Consider the following 26,150-nt stretch of genomic DNA (forward strand, 5'->3'; position numbering starts at 1 on the left):
GCATTTACATCAACACAGAATAAAAGCAAAAGGCCAGCTTGGGGTTGGAGCAGAGGGCAGCTTCACCAGGTTCACAGTCTTGTTTCAGCAGGGGCATCAACCCCTGCGGCTGACATGACCTAAAGAGGGGTGGGAAAAGACAAAGCTTGAACATGTTACTACACACCGTACCAGTGCAGCGGGCTCCATATTGCAGCTGTGCCGACGTGGACAAATCTGGTCTCCACTCCCAGCCTCTCTGACTGGCTCCCTGCCTCGCCAGAGGAGGGTTTATTTAGGATGCCACGGTGGCTGCCGGGATTCTGGATGACTCCTACTTCAGTTCCTGCTACTCGCTCGCTTTCTGGTCCCAGAGGCGTTTCAGGGCCAGAGTGCAGAGTTGCCAATGGCACACACAGAACTCTGCAGCAACGATCACACGGCGTGTAACGCGGCACAGAGCTGCCGCCTCACACCTCCCGACACCCAGCTTCATTCCTGACCTCCAGTGCTGTCCGTGTGGAGCTTGCACGTTCCCCCTGTGACTGTGTCAAGGACATAGAACCGATGTGCTACAATGCTCACTCTGCATATTTCTGCACTCTGTATCTTCCTCTTTCCTCTACCTATTGCACTTGAGTTTGACTTGATTACGTTTATAGTAGTATTTCTGCTCGGATTGGATAGCGTGCAAAGCAAAGCTTTTCACTGTCCCCCGGTACACGTGGCAAGAATAAAGCCTAACCCGGTGCATTAGGTGCTGTAAAGGTGTCAATTCATTAGTTCTAGGAGCAGAAGTAGGCTATTTGGCCCATCAAGTCTACTACCATTCACTCATGGCTGATCTATCTTTCCCTCTCAACCCCATTCTCCTGCTTTCTCCCCTGACACCCGTACTAATCAAGAATCTGTCAATCTCCACCTTTAAAATATCCATTGACTTGGCCTCCACCCGTGCTAATGAATTCCACAGATTCATCACCCTCTGACTAAATAAATTCTCTTTCTGGTTTAAAGTCATATTTTGATTTGGTTGTACTGTAAGCTAATTGCAACATCTTGATGTACCAAAGTTGTGGTAGGGAACAAGTGTAGGAAGGAACTGCAGATGCTGGTTGAAACCGAAGATAGACACAGAAACTGAGTGGAGTAACTCAGCAGGTCAGACAGCATCTGTGGAAAAAAGGATCTCCACCTTAAAAATATCCATCGACATTGCCTCCATAGCTGTCTGTGGCAATGATTTCCACATTTTCACCACCCTCTGTCTAAAGAAATTCCTCCGTATCTCTTTTCTAGGGTAGAGGGGCAGGAGGAAACATAGAAAATAGGTGCAGGAGTAGGCCATTCAGCCCTTCGAGCCTGCACCACCATTCAATATGATCATGGCTGATCATCCAACTCAGTATCCCGTACCTGGCTTCTCTCCATACCCCCTGATCCCTTTATCCACAAGGGCCACATGTAACTCCCTCTTAAATATAGCCAATGAACTGGCCTCAACTACCTTCTGTGGCAAATAATTCCACAGATTCACCACTCTCTGTGTGAAAAAATAAAATTCTCATCTCGGTCCTAAAAGACTTCCCCTTTATCCTTAAACTGTGACCCCTTGTTCTGGACTTCCCCAATAACGGGAACAATCTTCCTGCATCTAGCCTGTCCAACCCCTTAAGAATTTTGTAAGTTTCTATAAGATCCCCCCTCAATCTTCTAAATTCCAGCGAGTACAAGACGAGTCTATCCAGTCTTTCTTCATATGAAAGTCCTGTCATCCCAGGAATCAATCTGGTGAACCTTCTCTGTACTCCCTCTATGGCAAGAATGTATTTCCTCAGATTAGGAGACCAAAACTGTACGCAATACTCCAGATGTGGTCTCACCAATGCCCTGTACAACTGCAGCAGAACCTCCCTGCTCCTATACTCAAATCCCCTCGCTATGAATGCCAACATACCATTCGCTTTCTTCACTGCCTGCTGCACCTGCATGCCTACTTTCAATGACTGGTGTACCACGACACCCAGGTCTCGTTGCATCACCCCTTCTCCTAATCGGACACCATTCAGATAATAGTTTGCTTTCCTGTTCTTGCCACCAAAGTGGATAACCTCACATTTATCCACATTATACTGCATCTGCCATGCATTTGCCCACTCACCTAACCTATCCAAGTCACGTTGCAGCCTCCTAGCATCCTCCTCACAGCTAACACTGCCCCCCAGCTTCGTGTCATCCGCAAACTTGGAGATGTTGCATTCAATTCCCTCGTCCAAATCATTAATATATATTGTAAATAGCTGGTGTCCCAGCACTGGTCCCCACTAGTCACTGTGGTTCAGGAAGGTTCAGGGTAGAGTGTATTGATTGAAAAATACAGCATGGAAACAGGTCCTTCAGCCCACTGAGTCCACATCGACCACTCATTCACACGAGTTCCATGGTACACCACTTTTACATCCACTCCATGCACGCCATGGGCAATTTACAGAGGCTAATTAACCTACAAGCCCACATGATTCAAGTGAATCACAATAAGTGGTGTAAGTATGGATGATATATATGAGGTTGATGAAGAATGTGATTAAACTAAAGTGGTAAAGTTGCTATCTTACAGCGCCAGAGAGCCAGGTTCGATCCTGACTACGGGTGCTGTCTGTAAGGAGTTTGTACGTTCTCCCCGTGACCTGCGTGGGTTTTCTCCGGGTGCTCCAGTTTCCTTTCACACTCTAAAGACGTACAGGCTTGTAGGTTAATCGGCTTTGGTAAAATTGTAAATGGTCCCTAGTGTGTCGGATGGTATTGGTAAATGGGATGATCACAGGTCGGTACGGACTCAGTGGGCCAAAGGGCCTGTTTCTGCACTGTATCTCGAAAGTTTAAAGACCATTTGGTCAACACCAGAGATAAGGGATTTGGAGTCGTAGCAGGCAGCAGTTGGAAAAGTTTGGAGATCATTAGTCGTAATGGTTGTATAAAATGGAGCTTGATGCAAGAGATTTGAGATGGTGGGAGGTGGCTAGAATAGATGAAGGTGAGATCCGGATTAATTTTTTTTGGAGTAATTGGTGTCTAAATCACCGGGTGGCACCCGCAGTGGCTGCCTCGCCAACAGTGTCGTCGTCCCTGCCTTCTTTGTTGTTTTACAGTATGTATTAAATGTATGTTCTAGTGTTCTTTAGCTTGTTTTATGTGGGGGGTGGGGGGAGGGGGGGTGGGTGGGGAGTTGGGGGAAAACTTTTTAAAATCTCTCACCTTGACGGAGATGCGATTTTCTTCTGTATCGTATCTCCGTCCGCACTGCGGCCTAACATTGTGGAGCTGGCGGCCTCTTGCTGGAGATCGACTTCGGGAGCTCCAACCACGGGAGCCTGCGGACGTTAACATCGTGGAGCTGGTGGTCCCTGGTTAGAGACCGACTTCGGGGGCTCCAGGCCACAGGAACTTCGACCGCCCCGACGCGGGAGCTTCGACCGCCCCTATCTCTCCATCCCTCTCCCACCGTGGTTGTCGTACGAGTTTCACTGCAAAGGAAGGAACTGCAAATGCTGGTTTAAATCAAACGTAGACACAAAATGCTGGAGTAACTCAGCGGGACAGGCAGCATCTTTGGAGAGAAGGAATGGGTGACGATTCGGGTCGAGACCCTTCTTCTGTCTTCAGCATTTTGTGTGTACCTTCGTACTAGTTTCACTGTCGCCCTGCTGAGTTTCACTGTTTGTATTACTCGCTGCCACCATCTCCACAGCCAACAATGGACCACTATGGGCTCCACCTTTTCCTGATCATCGTTGCTGGCTTTGATCTGTCTTTGTGCATATCATTCATTAATTTGTTCTATGCACCTTTTCATATCTCTCGGTTTCCCTCTCACCTGACTCTCAGTCTGAAGAAAGGTCTCGACCCGAATTATCACCCAATTCCTTCTCTCCAGAGATGCCGCCTGACCCGCTGAGTTACTCTAGCTTATTGTGTTTAACTCACCTCTCACTGGGCCTTGATCTGAATACTGGGAGCCCTCTTCTCACCTTCTCAAGCTCCTAGCTGGGAAAATCCAGCAGAGATGTTTCAGATTAAAAATCTTGATGCACGAGGATGTAATCAGTACATCACCGCATTCGCCTCATGTTTAAAAACAATGCTACCTGGCGTGTTCCCACTGGTCCCAGCGCACACACACGGCTACAGCTTTCCAGCTCCTGAGCTTGCAGCCGTGATCAGGTCACGTTGACCTACGGCAAAACCATTCTCCCAGGACAAGGGCTTGACTCTCGTCCAACTCGTGTTTGGAAGACTACCCGCTGCCAGGGTGGGTGGCGCAAGGTCGGAGGAGCTTACTTGATGCCAAAGGCCGGGGGCACGAGGTGTCCCTGTGTGGCCATGACCAGTGTGAACTGCAGTTTCCCTGCTCGTAGCAAACCCTGAGCACTATCCTGGGCCACATCATCCACCAACATTTAACAGAAAAGGGTTAACACAACAGAGAAGTTTGATCCAAATTCATTAACTTTTTCTCTTTTCACCTCTGGCCTTTGTCCAACCATCTCCCAATCAAAGCCCCCTCACCTATATCCACCTATCACTTGCCAGACTTTGTCCTGTCCTCATCTCTCTTCCAGCTTTCCAACCCTCCCCACCACCACAATCAGTCTAAAGAAAGATCCCAACCCAAAACATCACCTATCCATGTTCTCCAGAGATGCTGCCTGACCCTTTGAGTTACTGCAGCACTTTGTGTCTTTTTTTGTAAACCTGCACCTGCAGTTCCTTGTGTCTTCATTAACTGTCTGTACATAATGCACAATGGATTTTTTTCACTCAATATTCTGTGAACCAGCCTGCATTTGTTTACCATGCGAGTGCTACATTACAGCAGAAGTAACACTTCAAAACTTGTTAGTCGGTGTAAAATACCCAGGAAGCCGCAAGGCTGGTGCTGCATAGTCGCAGGCTTCTACTTTCCCTTTATGTGGATTCTCCGACAGACGTACGAGGACCCAATCTTTCCAATTTTTTAGTTTAGTTTAGAGATGCAGCATATGGAAACAGGCCCTTCAGCCCAACGAACCCAAGCTGACCATCAATCACCTGTTCACACTAGTTCTATGTTATTTCACTTCCGCATCCTATCCCTACATATCCAGGGCAATTTACAGAGGGCCAATTAACATACAAATCCGCACGTCTTTGGCACTCAGACTCATGGTTCCTTTACCTTAAGTTCCCTTATCAAATCCGGTTCATTACGTAACACTAAATCCAGAATTGCCTTTTCCCTGGTAGGCTCTACTACAAGCTGCTCTAAGAATCTATCTCGGAGGCACTCTACAAATTCCCTTTCTTGGGGTCGAATACCAACCTGATTTTCCCAGTCTATCTGCATATTGAATTCTCCCATGACCATCGTGGCATTGCCTTTTTTACATGCCAATTTGATCTCCCTGTGGAACTTGTACCCTGTATCCTGGCTACTATTTGGGGGCCTGTAAATAACTGCCATTTGACTCTTTTTACCATTACAATTTCTCAGCTCTATGCACAATCACTCTCCATCTTCCGATCCCATGTCACCCCTCGCTAAGGACTGAATTTCATTCCTAACCAACAGAGCTACCCCACCCCCTCTGCCCACCTTTCCGTCTTTCTGATTGGACGTATAACCCTGAATATTCAGCTCCCAGCTCCGATCCTCTTGCAGCCACGTCTCCATAATGCCTACAACATCATACCTGCCAATTTCCAACTGTGCTACAAGCTCATCCACTTTGTTCCTTATGCTACGTTCTTTCAAATATAATACCTTCAAGTATATGAAGGTATTATATTTGATATAATCAAATTATTTCAAATAATTTGACCTCTCACAACCATCCCGATTTTACCCGACCTTAGTCTCTGCTCCCTTTTTAAACTTTCTGTCCTGTTATTTCTGGAGACTTCCGTGACCTTTCCTGCACTCCCTTTCCCGTTTACTCCACGCATAAGCTTCCACGTTGTTGACCCCCCCCCCCCACTATTTAGTTTAAACCCACCCGTGTAGCATGAACAAACCTGCCTGCCAGAATGTTGGTAGCCCTCCAGTTAAAATGCAACCCATCCCTTTTGTACAGGTCACCCCTGCTCCAGTCTGAAAAAGGGTCTCGACCCGAAACGTCACCCATTCCCTCTCTCCTAGATGCTGCCTGACCTGCTGAGTTACTCCAGTATTTTGTGATACCTGCTCCAGAAGAGATCCCAATGGTCGAGTAAACTAAGCCCCTGCCCCATGCACCAACGTTTCAGCCACACGTTCAGCTCCCCTATCTCTCTGTAAACCAGCAGGTAAAGTTACTTCAGTAGAATTCCTTTTGGCACTAATCTTGGAAACTTTCCCCATTCCACAGCTAAATATGTTGTATGTCCAGTTGGTTAATCAGCCACACAGACCAGACCGTTGTCGCTCCTCTCCCTCCAGAAAGGACTGAGATAATTCAAAGGAAATCAGTCTGAAGAAGCGTCTCGACCTGAAACGTCGCCCATTCCTTCTCTCCTGAGATGCTGCCTGACCTGCTGAGTTACTCCAGCATTTTGTGAATAAATACCTTCGATTTGTACCAGCATCTGCAGTTATTTTCTTATAATTCAAAGGAAACCTCTGTTAAAACAATAAGGTTGGGTTGGGGTCCTCCTCTAGACTTGACCATGAAATTGGAACTTTTCCTGACCGCAGACAATCGAGGGCTACAATCGAGGGCCTCGATTATAGGGTATTAGCTATGAGGAGAAGTGGGACAAACTTGGATTGTTTTCTCTGGAGCGTTGGAGGCTGAGAGGAGAACTATTAGACCTATATAAAATGATGAGAGGCATAGATCGGGTAGACAGACAGAAGCCTTTCCCCAAGATGTAACTGTCAAATACTACATGGCATAGCTTTAAGGTGAGGGGGCAAGTTTAAAGGAGGTATGCGGGAGGTAAATGTTTTGTATGCAGAGTGGTGGAGGCCTGGAGCATGCTGCCAGGCGTGGTGGTGGAGGCAGATACAATAGTGGCATTTAAGAGGCTTTTGGATAGGCAGGTGGATATGCAAGAACTGGAGGGATATGGATAGGGTTGCCAACTTCCTCACTCCCAAATACGGGACAAGGTGAGGTCACCGCCCCGCGCCCCACGTGACCACACGCAGCCAGCGGCCACGTGCTCCCGCTAAACCAATGGCGGCCGCCCTTTGTCCCGTATTTGGGAGTGAGGAAGTTGGCAACCGTACTAACACGGGACAAGGGCGGTCCCGTACAGGACAAACTAATTTAGCCCAAAATACGAGATGTCCCGGCTAATACGGGACAGTTGGCAACCCTAGATGTGGATCACATGCAGGCAGAGGCGATTAGTTTCACCCAACATCATGATCGGCACGGACATGCTGAGCTAAAGGGTCTGTTCCTGTGCTGTACTGTTCTATGTCTGCCCTCTCAGGGAAAAGGTTACATGTCACAATTTCACAGTTAATATAGTTACTCCCAACATTCAGGGTAAATATTCCCCCCCTTAACCAACAACAAAGTGGTCATCAATCCCAGAGCCATCTTACTGTGCACTTTTTGCTGCTGTTTCCTACATTACAGAGGCGACTCCATTTTGGAACGATTCCCTTGGCTGCGCTGAGATCTGCAAAGGTGCCAGGTAAATGCAGGTCGTCCTTTCCTCCGGGAGTTCACTGTGAGTGTTGCGACGGTTCGCAACTTGAGGCGAAGCCTTGTTGTAAACACCGAGCTTCCAAGTCGGTCGCTCAGTACGAACTGAGAAGCCGCCAGCCTTGCAATTCCCAGGTTGCCAAGCAACAATTCATTTGCAACTCTTGTGAAACAGGTTATAGTGACATTCACATTCTCTTGATTAAGCAAACGTCAGAAAGAAAAGGTATTATTTCGATTAAATGCAGCAACAGATCCGGAAGATAAATCTCGGTCAATTAGTGCAGACCATCTCATGTTGAGATTCAGTCCACTGGATGGTACCAATCTCTGCCACCAACATCATGGAATGTGGCACATAAACCATACAGGTTCACATTAAATTAAAGTCTACCATTAAATTAATTTCTGGAATATTGGAACAGTAGACAAAGTTGGCATTTATTGCTGCAGAAAGTTGTTGGGTTCAAGCCCATGGCTTGGTGAGGACAAATGTAGAAAATGGAGGAGAGGCATTCATATGGTGACACGAGGATTTGTAGATGCTGGAATTTTGAGCAAAACACAAAAGTTCTGGAGTAACTCTGCAGGTCAGGCAGCATCTGTGGAGGGACTAGGTAGGTGATGCTTCTTCCAGCCGGTGGTGCTGTTCATCCAGTTTGCGTGTGACCTTACTCTGCAATGAAGGAGGTCAAGGACAAAGTCAGTATGAGAATGGGAAGGAGTGTTGAAATGGCTAGCTCCAGCAGGCCCTAGTGGACAGAGTGCAAGTGTTTGGCTAAACAGTCACCTAAAGGAATCAAGGGAAATGGGAGAAAGCAGGAACGGGGTACTGATTTTAGATGATCAGCCATGATCATATTGAATGGCGGTGCTGGCTTGAAGGGGCGAATGGCCTACTCCTGCACCTATTTTTCTATGTTTCTATGTACGTTCTCCCCATGAGCACGTGGGTTTTCTCTGAGATCGGTTTCTTCTCACACTCCAAAGACATACAGGTATGTAGGTAAATAGACTTGGTAAAATTGTAAATTGTCCCTAGTGTGTAGGATACTGTTAATGTGCGGGGATCGCTGGATGGCGCAGACCCGGTGGGCCGAAGGGCCTGTTTCCGCGCTGTATCTCTAAACGAAACTAAACTAAATCTCTACCTGGATCAAATCCCTTCTCCTTGCCCTTTATTGTCAGAAATCATAAATGGCATAACCCTTTCCATTCATTCCCAATGCAAAGAACCTCTATGGATCAAACTTTTCATTCATTCCTCTACATTGAATTACAATCAGCACACTGCAGTTTCATTCTACAAGCCACTTGAACAACTCAAGGTAAGAGGAACATTTCCCTCTGATTTCTGTGTCTTTCAATATTTCTTAAATATATTCAGGTTCAATACCCCGGCTCTTTTGGTGTAATTCCAAGCTCATGTCCAGTGATTCACATGGTTGAAGTAGTCTGGCAGAAAGGGTCTATTTTGAAAATGTGTATCCCATAAGCTATCTTAATTTGTGTGTGATGAAACAAAGCTCTTCTCACTTCTTACAGGTTCAAGCCACATGGAAATCTTCAATAGGATATGAAAAATTGGACAAGAAAGTTGTTATTTGTGGATTAGTTTGATGGATGGATGGATGAATGAATAAGTTTATTGGCCAAGTATGTACACATACACGGAATGTGCCTTAGTGCTCCTCTCGCAAGTAACAACGCGAACATACAGTAAACAATGCAGAAATATTGATAAATTGCAGGAGGAAATATACTAAATAATCACCACTCTCCATCCGCTGGTGATTGTGATTGCTTATAACATTCAGAATATTCAAAATATAATCTTTTATACGAAGCAAGGAAACCAAACGGTATGAACATTGAATTCTCCAATTTTAAGTAATATCTCCCTACCCCTGTACACAACCATCTCCCAACTCCCTTGCCCCCCCTCCCCCTTCCACCTCGATCCCTTCCCCTGGCTTTACATTATCACTCCTCTCATCTTATGACACCTTCATTTCTCCTATCTTTTGTCACTTACTCCGCCCATCTGCCAATCGAATCAACCTTACCTGTATCCACCTATCACTTGCCAGGCTTTGACCCGCCCTACCTCTTTTCCAGCTTTCTCCCCCCCCCCTCCTCCATCAGCCTCGTGAAGGGTCCCAACTCAAAACGTCGCGTGCCCTTTCCCTCCACAGATGTTGCCTAACCCACTGAGTTTTACAATTTTACCTAAGCCAATAAACCTACAAATCTCCGTCTTTGGAAACCGGAGCATCCGGAGAAAACCCGTGCGGTCACAGGGAGAACGCGGCCCAATTAATGGAATTAATCTTGATTTGTGAAGATTAAGGTTGACGATGAAGGGTCTCCGACTCAAGTCATCAACTCTGCTGCTGTCCCCAAAGGAAAGGCCTAACCTGCTGAATATTTCCAGCATGTCCTCTTCTCATCACAACTTAGAACATAGAACAGTACAACACAGGAACACAATGTCTGTGCCAAACATAAAGCCAAGGTAAACTAATCTCCTCTGATCTTCTCTGCCTGTATTTGATCCACATCCCTCCATTCCCTGCATATCCACGTGCCTGTCTAAAAGCTTAAACAGCACTATCATATCTGCCCCCACCACCACTCCTGGTAGCTGGTTCCAGATTGCTTGTTTTCTAACTTTTTCTTGTTCTGAACTCTGAACTCTAATTCTCCATATACGAAGTTGCTGACGAAAGAAAATGTTCAGCATTTGCTGTCACATTGATGTCTGTTGCAGTCTGTGGCTAACTTGGCTGTCGTTATTTTTACACGAGAGCATTTTAGAATTATTTCATTGGTTGCTCCCTGGTTTTAGGATGTCATTAATAGGATGTGGAGATTATTAAAGAAAGTTTTCTATGGAGCGAAGGATCTCTGTGGAAAGAAAGCTCTCCTGACGTCTCACCCAGTGATATGCTTTTATAACAGACCCAAGCCCGAAGCTGGTTTTCATCCAAGGTCAGTGCAGCGTATCTCGTTTGCCATTAACGATCTGGCAATAGATTCTTGCATCTTATCTGCGCTTGGTTCCCGCCCCCGCTCTTTAGCCTTCAGAAGCTCCCGTAGAATAAGACAGCTGTGTTGGAGCAAGACCCACATTCTGAATGCATGCACACGATATTGTGTACTACACACCAGTTTACATTGGAGGGTTGGCAGTGAAGAAACATAGACAATAGGTGCAGGAGTAGGCCATTCGATCCTTCGAGCTAGCACCGCCATTCAATATGATCATGGCTGATCATGCAAAATCAGTACCCCGTTCCGGCTTTTTCTAACTCGGAGAGTTAGCAGGTTCAAATTACTGGGTGTCAACATGTCAGATCACCTGTCCTGGACCCAACACATAGATATCATCTAGAATCTGTGGAGGTAGTGGAGGCCGATTCGCTGGATGCTTTCAAGAGAGACTTAGATATAGCTCTTAGGGCTAACGGAATCAAGGGATATGAGGAGAAAGCAGGAACAGGATACTGAATTTGAATGATCAGCCATGATCATATTGAATGGCAGTGCTGGCTCGAAGGGCTGAATGGCCTACTCCTGCTCCTATTTTCTATGTTTCTACGTTAGAAGAAGGCGTGCCAGCATCTCTGCTATCTTTGATGTTTAAAGAGATTCAGCATGTCCTTTAATTCTGAGGCTATGATCTCTGGTCCTAGACTCTCCCACTAGTGGAAACATCCTCTCCACATCCACTCAATCCAGGCCTTTCAATGTTAGGTAAGTTTCAATGAGGTCCCCCCTCACCCTTCTAAACTCCAGCGAGTACAGGCCCAGTGCCGACAAACACTCATCATATGTTAACCCACTCACTCCAGGGATCATTCTCTGGACATTCTCCAATGCCACCACACCCTTCCTCAGATATGGGGCCCAAAGCTCTAGATGCTGTCTGACCAGTGTTTTATAAAGCCTCAGCATTACATCCCGATCAGCGGCATTTTAATCTCTGTGTCTTAAGGATGTGAGCACAAAATCTTGCCTGACAATCCTGGTATGATACCGAGAGTGTGGGAGGTGATGGCTTTGTAAAGTGAGGGAGGCCCTGTCTCTTTCTCAGCTGATTGTAAAATGTTCCATTTTGAAGATGACTGGGATTGTTGGATTTGTCCTAGAGCCAAGATTATCACACGAAAATCTGGTTTTTTATTTCGATTGCTGTTTGTGATAGCTTGCTATGCACATTTTGGTTCCATTATTAGAGCACTTAATTGCTTGTAAACAACTCTCTCCAGCACTGTATCACACTCATCCATATCCAATGACATCTCCCAAAGTACAGTGAGATACAATAAAAACCTTGCTTGCTGCAACAGCACAGGCACAAAGATTCAGACCATATACCAAAACAAACTGTACATAAATTATACATTGTTGTACATAATATATTGTATAAGATTTTACATCAATTATGAATTGTTATCAGGGCTGATTGATGCCCTTAAAAATAAATCCCAGCTTTCAGTTTTATCTGCCTTCATGTATGGTAGAGCAGTTGACTTCCAGCATCAGAGGCCCAGGTTCACTCCTGCCCTCGGGTGCTGTCTGTGTGGAGTTTGCACGTTCTCCAGGAGCTCCGCGGAGTATCCTCCCACATCCTGAAGATGTGCAGGTTTGCAGGTTAATTGGCCTCAGTTAACTGTTCCCTAGTGTGTAGGGAGTGGATGCGAAAATGGGTAACATAGAACTAGTGTGATCAATGGTAAGCGTGGACTCGGTGGCCCATAGCAACCGTTTCCATGTAGTATCTTTCAATGTGTCAGAAAAAAACGTGGTGAACCAAAGCTCTCAAGAGGCCAGCATGTTATTTATTCAATTGGTCATTGCACGTGGCTCACAAAAAATATAGAAACAGAGAAAATAGGTGCAGGAGGAGGCCATTCGGCCCTTCGAGCTAGCACCGCCATTCATTGCGATCATGGCTGATCATCCACAATTAGTAACCTGTGCCCAACTTCTCCCCATGTCCCTTGATTCCAGCAGCCCCCAGAGCTCTATCTAACTCTCTCTTAAATTCATCCAGTGATTTGGCCTCCACTGCCCTCTGTGGCAGAGAATTCCGCAAGTTCACAATTCTCTGGGTGAAAAAGTTCCTTCTCACCTCAGTTTTAAATGGCCTCCCCTTTATTCTAAGACTGTGGCTCCTGGTTCTGGACTCCCCCAACATTGGGAACATTTTTCCTGTATCTAGCTTTTTATATGTCTCTGTAAGATCCCCTCTTATCCTTCTAAACTCCAGTGAGAATACAAGCCTAGTCTTTTCAATCTTTCCTCTTATGACAGTCCCGCCATCCCAGGGATCAATCTCATGAACCTACGCTGCACTGCCTCAATTACAAAGAAGTCCTTCCTCAAATCAAGAGACCAAAACTGTACACAATACTTCAGATGTGGTCTTACCAGGGCCCTATACAACTGCAGAAGAACCTCTTCACTCCAATACTGAAATCCTCTCGTTATGAAGGCCAACATGCCATTAGTTTTCTTCAATGCCTGCTGTACCTTTATGAAACCTAAAGTATCATTTTTTCTGAAAAATATTTGTCATCTATTTTTTGTCATTTTCATCATTGGTAATTGTATGGTTTGGTTACTGGTAGTTCAGGAGAAGACCAAGTGCGACAGAGAACTTTCATAAAACATCAATAATCAGGAAAAGTTCATTGATCATTGACCTGAAATGTTAGACACCAGGCAATGCAGATGTTGGTGTACAAAAAAAAGACACAAAATGCTGGAGTAACTCAACGGGTCAGGCAGCATTTCTGGAAAACATTGACCTTGAAATATTAACTGTGATCTCTCCACCCAAAGAAGCAGACACACAGAATATTTCTAGTATTTTATGTTGGCGATCTGCAGATTTTTTTTTTTTCATTTTAGATTTCAGGAAGATTTGATTTCATTGTTCTGTTTTGGTCCATATGTCAATTGAACACTCTTGACACCACCCTGGCCACCTTCTCATTTCACTCTGACCATCGTGAAGAAAATACAGGAGTCTGAAAACATCATGAACACCGGGTTCAAGGATAGCTTCTGCCCAGCAACCATCAGGCTCTTGAACACGACAACACTCAACTGAACGATGGATACAAACTTAAAGGGTGTCAAGAACAAGGGGATACAGAAATATCAACGTGCATTGCAATACACTGGCAGGTGTAGTGGAAGTAGATTTAATAATAAAGTTCAAAAGGGAGCTAGCTGCATAAGTATCTAAATGGACAAACACCGTACAGAACTGGTGAAAGGGGGAAGGATTAACGGCATCTAGTCACTGCAGCCACCTCATGGTTTATGCCTGTTTGATTTACAAGTTTTTGAAATAACGCGCTTGTTCCTCTAATACCAGTTTGATTTATGCGCTCGTAGTTTTGGAATAAGGCACTCACATTTATACCTGGAAGTGTTGTCACGTTTGTGTTTAATTCACACGTTTTTGAATTAGGCACTGCTTTTCAAGAACGTAGCCCTTGCATAAAACTTGAAGTGCCTGCACTAACCGAGCAGACTGTTGCAACCATGTTGTAACTACTTAGTGATCCTGTGGAACGAGTTGAACTTGTCAATGTTGTTTATACGTTACTCATCCCCTCCCACTCATTTGTTTAACTTGAATATACCTTTGTATTCTGGTCTAACTGCCACTGGATGTATCTGGTTGCATCATGACCTGGTTCAGCAATTCGAACGTCCAGGAATGAAGGTTACAGAAAGTGGTGGACACTGGCGTACTGATCTCCCCACCATTGAAGGGATCTACAGGAGGTGTTGGCTCATAAAGGCAGCCAGCATCATAAATTCAAAAGTCATAGGAGCATCAAGTCTACTCTGCAATTCAATCATGGCTGATCTATCTTTCCATCTCAACCCCATTCTCCTGCTTTCTCCCCATAACCCCTGACACCTGTCATTAAAGCATCATCAAGGATCCACACCATCGTCTGAAAACCGTAACCTGCAGGTTCAGGAACCATCAGGCTATTGAACACTGAAAGTACCAACTAAACTTCAAACTATGGACTGCTTTGGTTGCCTTTGGTTTTTATTGGTTTTTGTCACAGCGTGACAGCGGAGGCGTTTGCCCAACGGACTGTTCCAGATGCTACGGTCAGGCAAACGCCTCCGCTGTCACGCTGTGAAAACGGAGAGGATGAGACGGAGTTTCTTCCCACAGGCCATCAGGACTGTCAACTTTTATAACTCCAGAGACGAAATTTTTGTCTACACTATAGTAACTTATTAACTTTATTTATATGCTGTAACTGTAATTCTTTTTTGTGCACAATCCGCAGGCATTGCCACTTTCATTTCACTGCACATCGTGTATGTGTATGTGACAAATAAACTTGACTTGACTTGACTTATTTATTGAACTCTTTTTTTGTTTGTTTATTATGTTACCTATTGAGCACTGTGTTTACAGGCCTGTTTGCTGCTGCAAGTAAGGATTTAATTGTTCTGTTTTGGTCCATATGACAATTAAACACTTTTGACACCACCCTGGCCACCTTCTCATTTCACTCTGACCATCGGGAAGAAGTTACAGGAGTCTGAAAACATCGTGAACACCAGGTTCAAGAATAGCTTCTGCCCAGCAACCATTAGGCTCATGAACACGACAACACTCACCTGAAATAGCAACTCCCATGGACTGACTTTGGTTGCACTCCTGGATTTTCTTTTGCATTGGGCTTATTAATTTATTTAAAATTATATATTGTCTATGTTTATTGTGTTTACAGGTCTGTTATGCTGCTGTGAGTAAGAATTTCCCTGTTCTGTTACCGGCACATGACAATTAAACATTCTATTTGAGTTTTAGCTTCCCCAATCTCTGTGAATGTGAAGCTCTTCCACCAACCAGACTTCAAAGTTCCTGGCTATTAAGTTTGCAGGTGACACTAGAGCGGGTGGTCTCATAGACAGTGAAAAGATGGTTATCAGAAATCACAGCAGGATCTTGATCAGCTGAGCAAAAGAGTTGAGGAATGTGTCGGAGCTATTTATGTTTAGACTAGCTACTGTTGGCATATTGTATTATTTTGTCTAGCTATATCTTGCCGTATTATTTTGAACACTTGGGGGCAGTCATTAAATGCACAGGGTGGTGTATATATGGGCATAAGGGACAGGGAGTGTCAGACACAGGGAGGGAGAGCATACAGTTCTCACCAGACCTGGACAGACCGGACCTGGGACAGAGCAGCCAGCTACAACTTGTATGTATCCAGTAAGCCTGGTATATTCATCTCATTGTTTGTACAACTACTTCAATAAACGACCAATTAAACTGGAAATAAGGACTGGAAGATCTGTTGTATTAGGTCAGCGTAAGATCACTCCTACTTCCTGTGTAGTAGTGGCAAGCGGAAAAGAAGCCACTGGAAAAGTCGGAAAGTTGCCATTACAGAATGGTTAATGGAGTTTAATGCAGATACGTACAAGGTATTGCATTTTGGGAAGTCAAACCTGGGCAGAACCTTCACAGTGAATGGCAGGGCCCTGGAAGGTGTTGTAGAGCAGAGGGATCTAGGAGTGCAGGTGTACAGTAGCTTGAAAGTGACGTCATAGGGAGATAGTAGAAACAAAGAACAGGAGATGCTGGTTTACAAAAAAAGCAGCACAAAGTGCTGGAGTAATTCAGCAGGACAGGCAGCATCCCTGACGAATATTGATAGGTGACGTTTCGGGTCAGGACCCTTCTTCACAACAGTCCGAAGAAGGGATTCAAATTCCTCAGGGATGCTGCCTGACCCGCTGAGTTACTCCGGCATTTTGTATCACAGATGGTCAAGAAGGCTTTCTCAGTCAGAGTATTGAGAATAGGAAGAAGGGTCTCGACCCGAAACATCACCCATTCATTCCTTCTCACCAGAGATGCTGCCTGTCCCGCTGAGTTACTCCAGCATTTTGTGTCTACAGTACCAGAGTATTAAGAATAGTTGGGATGTCATGTTATAGTTGTACAAGATGTTGGCAAGGTAGTCATTTCAGTTTTGGTCACCCTGCTGTAGGAAAGATGTCAAGCTGGAAAGAGTACAGAGAAGATTTATGAAGATATTGCCAGGATGAGGGGCCTGAGCTACAGGGAGAGGTTGGGCAAGGTTTGGTAGGACCTTGTCCCTTGGAGCGCAGGAAGATAAGGTGTATGACCATGAGGTGAATAGAAGATATAGAGTGAATGCACAGTCTTTTACCCAGAGTAGGGGAATCAAAAACCAGAGGACAAAGGTCCCTAGCAGCTGCGGCTCGCCTGCGATCTATTTGTCTTTTTCTTTCTGGTCTTATTTCTAATGTTAATTGTATGTTATAGTTTACTTTAGTTGTGTATTATGTGGGGGGTGGGGGGGTGGGGAGGGGGAACCTTTTTTCTTGCCTCTTTCTTCAACGGAGATGTGACCCTTTTCTCTGGTCGCATCTCCGTTCACGTTGCGGCCTAGCCTCAGGGAGCTGGCGGCCTCCAACTGGAATCGAATTCGAGGTGTCCGGTCGCAGAGCCCGTGGACTTACTTACCATCGCGGAACTGGCTGACTTCGGAGGCTTTGGTGGCGTTGCGCTTGCGGCTGTGACTGGACTTCGGAAGCTTCGGCCGCGGGGCCCTGTGGACTGTGACGTCGGGAGCTCGCAGATTCCCTGGTTGGCGACCGGTTTCGGGGGCTCCAGCAACGGCATCTTCGTCCGCCGAGAATCGTGGGGTTTGGGTCGGCCCGATGTAGGACCTTTCATCGTCCGGCGCGGCTTAAAATCGGCCGCGTGATCTTCCATCACCAGGCGTGGGCTTCAGAATCGGGAGCCTTGATCTCCTCGACGCAGCAGTTTTGACTGCCTGACCGCAGGGGAAGAAGCCGGAAAGAGATAAGGCTTTCTTCTTACCTTCCATCACAGCGAGGGGGTGCCTGGAGGAGAGTCACTGTGATGGACATGTGTGTCAAATTATTTAGTTGTGTGTTGTTGCTTGTGACTGCATGGTAACTAAATGTCGTTCAAACCTGTTTTTGAATGACAAATAAAGAAATTCAATTCAAGGTGAGTGGGCCAAGATTTAACAAGAACCTGAGGGGTAACTTTTTCCACACAGAAGGTGTTGGGTGTGTGGAACGAGCTGCCAGATGAGGTAGCTGAGGCAGGGACTATAACAAACATTTAAAAGCTGTTGGCACAGGTGCATGGATGGGACACGTTTAAAGGAATATGGGCCAAATCGGCAGACGCAAGATGGGCCGAATTCCATACTCTTATCACCTCGTTCAAAAACGGAGACGCTTGCAATTTATGGTTCACTACTGTTGCTGAAAATAAATGAACTGAAAAGGCTTTTACCCGGCCGTGCCCTCTGCTTTTGCCGTCCGATTCCTTGAGGCTGTGCTGGGAGGAAAGGGCCCGAGTCTGCCCTGACCTCCCCAACATGGCGGCGGCGGCGCCGGCTGCCCACATGACGTCACGTGGACGCCCTCCCCAACATGGCGCCTCTTGACGGCCGCTAAGTCACGTGGAGGATCCTTCAACAGCGGCGACTGCGGGCCAGCACAGTCACGTGGAGGACCTCCCCAATATGGCGGCGCCGGCATGAGGTCACGTGGATGACCTCGTGAGATGTCACGTGATGGGGGGGGAACACTCGCCGGCTAACTGCACATGCGCCGTAAAAGTGCAAGTCATGGTGGCGTCCGTCGCCCACCCAGGATGGGATGGCGGTCGGTCCCTAGTCCCCGACAATCGGGTGCGCAGCGACCGTGCTACACTCATTAGACATCCACTGCAAAGACGTGGGCCAAGTGGGTGTCTAACATGTCCCAACACACACATATATCTGTGTAAAGGCCGCAGAATACCATTGCGGAGATGCCGGCTGGCTGCCCGGCGCCTGGGCCTAGGCCGCTTGCCGCATAGCAACAGGCCCGCCCCTCTGCTGCCCGCCCCGCCCCGCCCCATGGCGTGAGGTGGCGGGCGGTGAATGGCCCGGCGACGCGTCAGTCAGTCAGTCAGGCGGGGGCGGGGCCAATAGGAGGCGGAAGCGGAAGTGGTGGCGGCGGCGCTGAGGAGGAGCCGCTTCCTGCTCCTTTATTTAGTCTCCAGTGGAACACGTTGGAGTTCACCGGCGGCCGGCGGCCCGAGTCACAACACTCCACAACAAGGCGGGGGCAGGCTGCCAGCCAAACCGTGAACCCCCAAGCAGACACGCCCAGCCTCGGGCCTATAGCCGCCGACTGCAGGAGCCGGGCCGGGCAGGGCTGAGTGAAGGCCGCCCGGGAACAAAAGCCGCCCGCCGCGCTGCTACTGCTGCAAGGGCGGCGGAGAAGGAGCAAAGGACGTCGAAGCCGCGAGAGGTAGGCAGAGAGAGGAACGCAAGCAGGGAGCGGCCGCCGCCTGAGACCAGTTCCTTTGTGCCTTGAGGAGGGAGCGGAGCCTGTGTGGGCGGCCGGTGCCCGCCCTCCGCTCTAACCCGCAATTAGCCGACTGGTCGTGGGTGGGAAGATGCTCCCCCTGAAGAAGTACTTCACCGAGGGGCTCATCCAGTTCACCATCCTGCTCAGCCTGATGGGGGTCCGAGTGGACGTGGACTCTTACTTGAACGCTCAGCTGCCTCCACTGCGAGAGATCATCCTGGGCCAGAGCTCGGCTTACACCCAGACCCAGTTTCACAACTGGAGGAACACGCTGGGCGGCTACGACCTTCACCCCAAGAGTGTGGACCTAGACTACTACTTCACGGCGCGGCGGCTGCTCAACGACGTGAGGGGCCTGGACCGGCTGCTGGTCCCCAGCACCGAGCTCAGCGCCTGGCTGGTGCACAGTGGCAGCAGCCGGGAGACGGACGGCTCGGTGGCCGCCTCGCAGCCCAGTTTGCCCTTGGACAACCCGAGCGGAGTGAACGAGGGAGCGGTCGCGGAGAACAGCGACAGGGCCAATGGCTCGTCCGAGCAAGTGGAGGAAAGTCTGGGAGCTGTCGGATTGCCAATGAGCAGCGACTTGACCAAGGAGGTATTTCAACCCTTCTGAGCCGTTTTGAAATAAAACAAAGTGAGCCTTCCACAAAATGTGCCCGCAATCACACTTGCACTTGTTAATATACAGAGCAGAACTCTACATGTTCCCATCCATCTCGTTTACTGTGTGCAGCAACCAATCTGGACTCTAAAGAAGCGAGAGATCCTAGTTTGTTGCACCATAATGTCGTACAACACAAATACTGGTCCTTTAGCCCAACACCTCGGTCGAGATGCCCCATTTAAGGTACTGTAGTCCCATTAAAGCACTGCAGTAGGCCCATACTTTGTACCTGTTAAATATTATTGTACCTGCCTCAAATATATTCTCTGGCAGCTCATTCCATATAGCCATCACTATCCATAAACCTATGTCCTCCGATTCGTGGTTCTTCCCCCCCTCCTCTGGGGGAAAAAGACCTTATTCTGATGAAAGCGTATTCATTTGCTGCCAGTTGAACGAGGTCTCAATCGGGTGGCGAGTGACACCGTTTAAAGGAACGAACTTGTCAAAAAATGGCTGCCAAATGGCTTGCAACAAATGCAAGGCCATCAATGATAAAATAGCCTAATGTGGGCTGGAAATCCAGCCATTTCAGAACTCAGAAGGTTGAGAGATTGGTCTGTAGTAGAGAGATTGAAATGGATGATCAAGGGACTAGAACAGTATAGAGATTGAGTGGAGGGCATGGGGAATTGGGAGCAAAATGAGGATTTCAGTTTAACCTCTTTGCTGGGCCCAGTGTCAAAAGGGAGGCTAGGTAAGGAGACTGGCACAGGGATCAGGCCAGCCTCCGATTCTGCTGTTGATTGATTATATGAGATGCCTTTTGCATTATGTAAGTTGCTGATGCGCATTGAGAAAACTGCAGACATTGATAACTTGCAGATGTGCCTGTTATCAATATTTTATACTGATGAACCATTTAATATCTTAATGTTTTGAAAGGGATGCAGGAGGGAGTTGTTTACAAATCAGTATATAGAAACATAGAAAATAGGTGCAGGAGGAGGCCATTTGACCCTTCGAGCCAGCACCGCCATTCACAGTGATCATGGCTGATCATCCACAATCAGTACCCTGTTCCTGCCTTCTCCCCATATCCCTTGATTCCGCTAGCCCCGAGAGCTCTATCTAACTCTTTTGAATGCATCCAGTGAATCGGCCTCCACTGGCTTCTGAGGCAGAGAATTCCACAAATTCACAACTCCGTGTGAAAAAGTTTTTTCTCATCTCAGTTCTAATTGGCCTACCCCTTATTCTTAAATTGTGGCCCCTGATTCTGGACTCTCCCAACATCGGGAACATGTTTCCTGCATCTAGTGTAATCTTAATTTCATATGTTTCTATAAGATCTCTCATCCTTCTAAATTCAAGCCCCATCGCTCCATTCTTTCTCATATGTCAGTCCTGCCATCCCAGGATTAACCTCGTAAACCGACGCTGCACTCCCTCAATAGCAAGAATGTCCTTTCTCAAATTTGGAGACCAAAACTGCACACAATACTCCAGATGTGGTCTCACCATGCAACTGCAGAAGGACCTCTTTGCACCTATACTCAATTACTCTTGTTATGAAGGCCATCATGCCATTAGCTTTTTTCATTGCCTGCTGTAGATGCATGCTTACTTTCAGTGACTGATGTACTAGGACACCCAGGACTCGTTGTACTTCCCCTTTTCCTAATCTGACACCATTCAGATAATCTGCCTTCCTGTTCATGCCACCAAAATGGATAACCTCACATTTATCCACATTATACTGCATCTGCCCACTCACCCAACCTGTCCAAGTCACCCTGCATCCTCATAGCATCCTCCTCACAGTTCACACTGCAACCCATCTTTGTGTCATCTGCAAATTTGCTAATGTTACTTTTAATTCCTTCATCTAAATCATTAATGTATATAGTAAGTAGCTGCAGTCCCAGCACTGAGCCTTGCGGCACCCCACTAGTCACTGCCTTCTAATCTGTAAGGGACCCGTTAATCCCTACTCTTTGTTTCTTGTCTGCCAACCAATTTTCTATCCATGTCAACACCATACCATGTGCTCTAATTTTGCCCACTAATCTCCTATGTGGGACCTTATCAAAGGCTTTCTGAAGGTCTTCCCACCACCGATGTCAGGCTAACTGGTCTATAATTTCTTGCTTTCTTTCTCCCTCCTTTCTTAAAACGTGGGATAGCGTTAGCTGCCCTCCAATCCACAGGAACTGATCCTAAATCTATAGAACATTGGAAAATGATCACCAATGTGTCCACGATTTCTTGAGCCACCTCCTTGAGTACCCTGGGATGCAGACCATCAGGCCCTGGGGATTTATCAGCCTTCAGTCCCATCAGTCTACCCAACACCAATTCCTGACTAATGTGAATTTCCTTCAGTTCCTCCGTCACCCTAGGTCCTCTGTTCCCTAGAACATCTGGGAGATTGTTTGTGTCTTCCTTGGTGAAGACAACCAAAGTATCTGTTCAACTCATCTGCCATTTCCTTGTTCCCCATAATAAATTCACCAGTTTCTGTCTTCAAGGGACCCACATTTGTCTTAACAATTTTTTTCCTCTTCACATACCTAAAGAAGCTTTTACTATCCTCCTTTATATTCTTGGCTAGCTTACCTTCGTACTTCATCTTTTCTCCCTGTATTGCTTTTTTAGTTATCTTCTGTTGATCTTCAAAGGTTTCCCAATCCTCTGGCTTCCCGCTCATCTTTGCTATGTTATAAGTCTTCTCTTTTATTTTTATACTGTCCTTGACTTCCCTCGTCAGCCACGGTCGCCTCTTGCTCCTCTTAGAATCTTTCTTCCTCTTTGGAATGAAATGATCCTGCATCTTCTGGATTATTCCCAGAAATACCTGCGATTGCTGTTCCACCATCATCCCTGCTAGGGTCCCTTTGCAGTCAACTTTGGCCAGCTCCTCCCTCATGCCTCCATAGTCCCCTTTGTTCAACTGCAATACTGACACTTCTGATTTTACCTTCTCCCTCTCAAATTGCAGATTAAAACTTATATTATGGTGACTACCTCCTAATGGTTCCTTTACTTTGAGTTCCCTTATCAAATCTGATTCATTACACAGTGTGACAATTTTGGATTACTGTTTGAATCAGTGACTTTGATTAAATTCTCATTGGGTTGTGACTTTAACCCAATTCCCTGATTGTATTTAAAGTTAAATGTGGTCTTCTGCACAAGTAGTCAAGGTAGAATGTAATATTGATAAGTATGTTTAAAGTCAACATCAAGTCAATTGGCTAGTACCTCCTTAATCTCTCTGGCTTCTATCTGCAGTAATTTAAAATGAAAATGAAACATGTTTCTGCAGAGCGCAGGTCTCTTGTGCCTGTTATACAATGAGCCTCATATTTCAGGGCCTCACGGGATCATTGTCAAATGGAGGTCATTTATTTGCTTCTCCGCATGAAAGGGGAAGGATGTAGGAAGATATGGAAAACTGAAACTGCAGGGTTGATGTGCCCATTAAATCTATCAGACTCTTTAAGCTGCTTTCACTTGCTCTATGGATTCTGGCATAATTCCATCTGAGCAAACATTAAGTTTCACAATCAAGACCCAGAATGTTCTGATGTAACGGACCTGCCTGCTCTGCTCTCACTCCCAAACTGAAACCTGTCCGTGCTCATTCGCCTCTTAACTTTCACTTCTCCGATCCTATTCCTTTAGTGCAGCCTTTGCTCCTCCCCCTAATCGACAAGTAACCTAAAAGCCTTGTCCTTTTGGTGAACACTCACCCTCCCCCACACCAAAGAAAAACCCTGAAACCCTTTAGCATCCTCTCCGTCTGGTGGTTTTGCGATGAGTGTGAATCCCATGTTGGAAGCACAGCATCTGCCGTGGGTGGGGTTTGAGGGGATTGATGACTTTCTGCTTCTGTTGGAGAAGAGGTTGGAGCTTTCTCTGTTCGTGTGAACAGTCTCGGCCCAGAACCTTTCCAGGGGGGGCTTTGAGGATGTCCTGGAAACATTTCCTCTGCCTTCCTGAAAGTTCCTTGCAGTGATGAGCTCCAAGTAGTCTGCTTGCTTTGGGATCTGGCTAGGCGTGTGCAGATGTCATAAGCACCGGTGGCAAGTGATGATCAGTGCTCCAGCCTCTTCCTGTCACAGATATCTTCTTGGGAGAGGATGACAATATTTTTCCCATCCTGTCAGTAGATAGATATGCGTAAAGTAGTCATCCTTTCAGCCCTGGTCTTCAGTACCTTTTTCCCCGTATGCCTTTGGCCCGAGGTAGTGGGCTATGTGGAACATTTTGCAGAGTATTGGTGGTCCTTTACCAATGTTTTGGGCTTACTACTGTAAATTGATAATTCCGCAGCATGCACTAAGAGCTAGTCCTTGAACCTAGTGTTAGAGTTGAGGGTGACATTTGATGAGTCAGTGGAACAGGCATAATGTGACGACTCTTCTCTAACACCCCTGCCCGTGCCAACCTACCTGTTGCTCACTTAGACCACACCAGTTCACTATTTCCAAGCCCCATCATTCTGGAATCCATTTGGCAGTGATTGCCCTTTAACTCTAGGAGTTTATGTGCTTCCCACCAATTCCACTATTCCATTTTGTGATTGAAACTATAGATCTCTTTGAACTTGACAGGTACATGCATAGGCCAGGTTTAGAGGGATTTGGGGCAAACGCAGGCAGGTGGGACTAGTGTGGATGGGGCATGTTGACCGGTGTGGGGAAGTTGGGCTGGTGGGCCTGTTTCCACGCTGCAAGACTCGATGACTCTATAACTCTTGGTGTCTCCTACCTTTCCTGGAAATTCAGTCCAGAATCATTTTGTTCTTGTTGCCTGTTTACCCATTCTGTTTCTGCCAGGGATATTGCGAGGCTAAAGGTGCTAAAAATAATCATGTTATTTTCAAACTGGACTTCACAAAGGAATGCGACGCGTATTGAATGCCAGTCACCCTTCCCACAGCAGCTGTGCTAGTCACGAGTAGAGGCCGACAACAGTAGGACAGTGTGGCGGGACCTTCTGGCACTCACGTGACATTGAGTATGGCTGCTGGGTGGCATTTCATCAGGTTCAATTATATTTAAAAACATCTTCCCGAATGTCCTTGTTGCCCCCTCACATTTCCAGGCTATCTTTAACATCGCCCAGTCCTGCTTTTCTCCAAACAGGACACGAAGTGCCAGAGTAACTCAGCCGGTCAGGCATCATCTCTGCAGAACACGGATAGGTGACATTTTGGGCCAAGAACCCCTTCACCCAAAAGGTTCATAAGTTACAGGAACAGACGTAGGCTATTCGGCCCATCAAGTCTTCACCATTCAATCATGGCTGATCTATCTCTCCCTCCTAACCCCATTCTCCTGCCTTCTCCCCATAACCCCTGACACCCTATCAAGGTGGCATGCAGAGAGGCAGAGAGTCACCCATCCGTGCGTACACACATAGGGAACACTTGTGGCCAGCTGGTCAACCATCTCAAAGGAAGGAAAGAAAAATTAAACTACAAATCCCAAGTTTGTGGCAGGGTCAAAGTTGGGGATTGGAGTGGGAGGGGAGTGCTCAGGGAGAGCCAACAGCATCTCATGTTGATCAGTGACAGAGCATTTACAGGGCCTTCTTTAATATCTACACCAGTGCTTCTTAAACTCATTCACCCGTGAGTCTTTATCACAAAATTTCATTCACCCTCGACTAAATGTTCTTATGTATTTTGGTAATTTACGTCTTATTCGGCCTTGTGTGCAATTTTATATACATTAAGCCATTTACTCTTCATGCACCCCTCTAGTCTCATTCACCCTTGGGTGAACCATTCACCAGTTTAAGATCTACATCCTCCCTGTGCTTCCAATTTTATACACAAATCCACTGCCAAGGCTGCAGCAAAGGAAAATGACCTCACAGCTCCTTGCAACTGGCCGGCTCCTACATTAACAAGCATCACACTATCAATAGTGAAAGGCCTGGACAAAGTGGATGTAGAGAGGATGTTTCCACCAGTGGGAGAGTTTAGGATCAGAGGCCACAGCCTCAGAATAAAAGGACACACCTTTAGAAAGGAGATGAGGAGGAATTTCTTTAGTCAGACGGTGGTGAATTTGTGGGATTCTTTGCCACAGACGGCTGTGGCAGTCAAGTCAATAGATATTTTTACGGTGGAGACTGACAGATTCATGATTAGCAATGTTGTCGAGGGTTATGGGGAGAAGGCAGGAGAATGGGGTTGAGGGGGAAAAATAGACCTGCCATGATTGAATGCGGAGTAGATTTGATGGGCCGAATGACCCAATCCTGCTCCTGGAATTTATGAACAAGCAAACCTGACTTGTTACGACAGAATTAATGATCAAAATGACTTGTCTCCTCCCTAACCTCCAGTTATTTAAGTAACAAATCGCACGCAGTAATCAGTGCAAGTTCCCATTGTGGATGGGGAGGAGACTGATCTGGGTGGCAGTATTACATCAAAATCAACAAAT

The 26,150-nt window shown here is 46.6% G+C and overlaps 2 protein-coding genes and 1 long non-coding RNA gene across 8 annotated transcripts in view; 1 reads left to right on the forward strand and 2 right to left on the reverse strand.

Annotated features, from left to right (window-relative positions):
- LOC144607614 (coatomer subunit zeta-1-like) overlaps window positions 1-3,883 on the reverse strand; it is a 30,502-nt gene extending 26,619 nt beyond the window's left edge. The window contains exon 1 of one of the 3 annotated variants that reach the window (XR_013549117.1): window positions 3,235-3,883. Coding sequence is in view for 2 of the 3 variants with exons in the window: in XM_078424553.1 (XP_078280679.1) it covers window positions 3,235-3,366 (132 nt within the window). In the remaining variant the exon portion in view is untranslated. Of the gene's footprint in view, window positions 1-171; window positions 256-3,234 lie in introns of those variants that run through there. The other 2 variants (XM_078424553.1, XM_078424555.1) reach the window with 2 other exon arrangements.
- A 4,220-nt stretch (window positions 3,884-8,103) lies between these two features.
- Window positions 8,104-18,188, reverse strand: LOC144607726 (uncharacterized). Its single transcript, XR_013549137.1, has 3 exons — window positions 18,016-18,188; window positions 17,209-17,684; window positions 8,104-8,328 (listed from the first exon to the last, which is right to left on the reverse strand). It is a non-coding gene; the product is annotated as an uncharacterized LOC144607726 (long non-coding RNA).
- A 535-nt stretch (window positions 18,189-18,723) lies between these two features.
- nfe2l1b (nfe2 like bZIP transcription factor 1b) overlaps window positions 18,724-26,150 on the forward strand; it is a 29,419-nt gene continuing 21,992 nt past the window's right edge. For all 4 annotated transcript variants that reach the window (XM_078424840.1, XM_078424841.1, XM_078424842.1 and 1 more), the window contains exon 1: window positions 18,724-19,677. In XM_078424840.1, coding sequence (XP_078280966.1) covers window positions 19,171-19,677 — 507 coding nt within the window. In that variant the 5' untranslated portion in view covers window positions 18,724-19,170. The remainder of the gene's footprint in view (window positions 19,678-26,150) is intronic.

Source organism: Rhinoraja longicauda, chromosome 29 (genome assembly GCF_053455715.1).
Source record: "Rhinoraja longicauda isolate Sanriku21f chromosome 29, sRhiLon1.1, whole genome shotgun sequence".
NCBI classification, from domain to species: domain Eukaryota; kingdom Metazoa; phylum Chordata; class Chondrichthyes; order Rajiformes; family Arhynchobatidae; genus Rhinoraja; species Rhinoraja longicauda.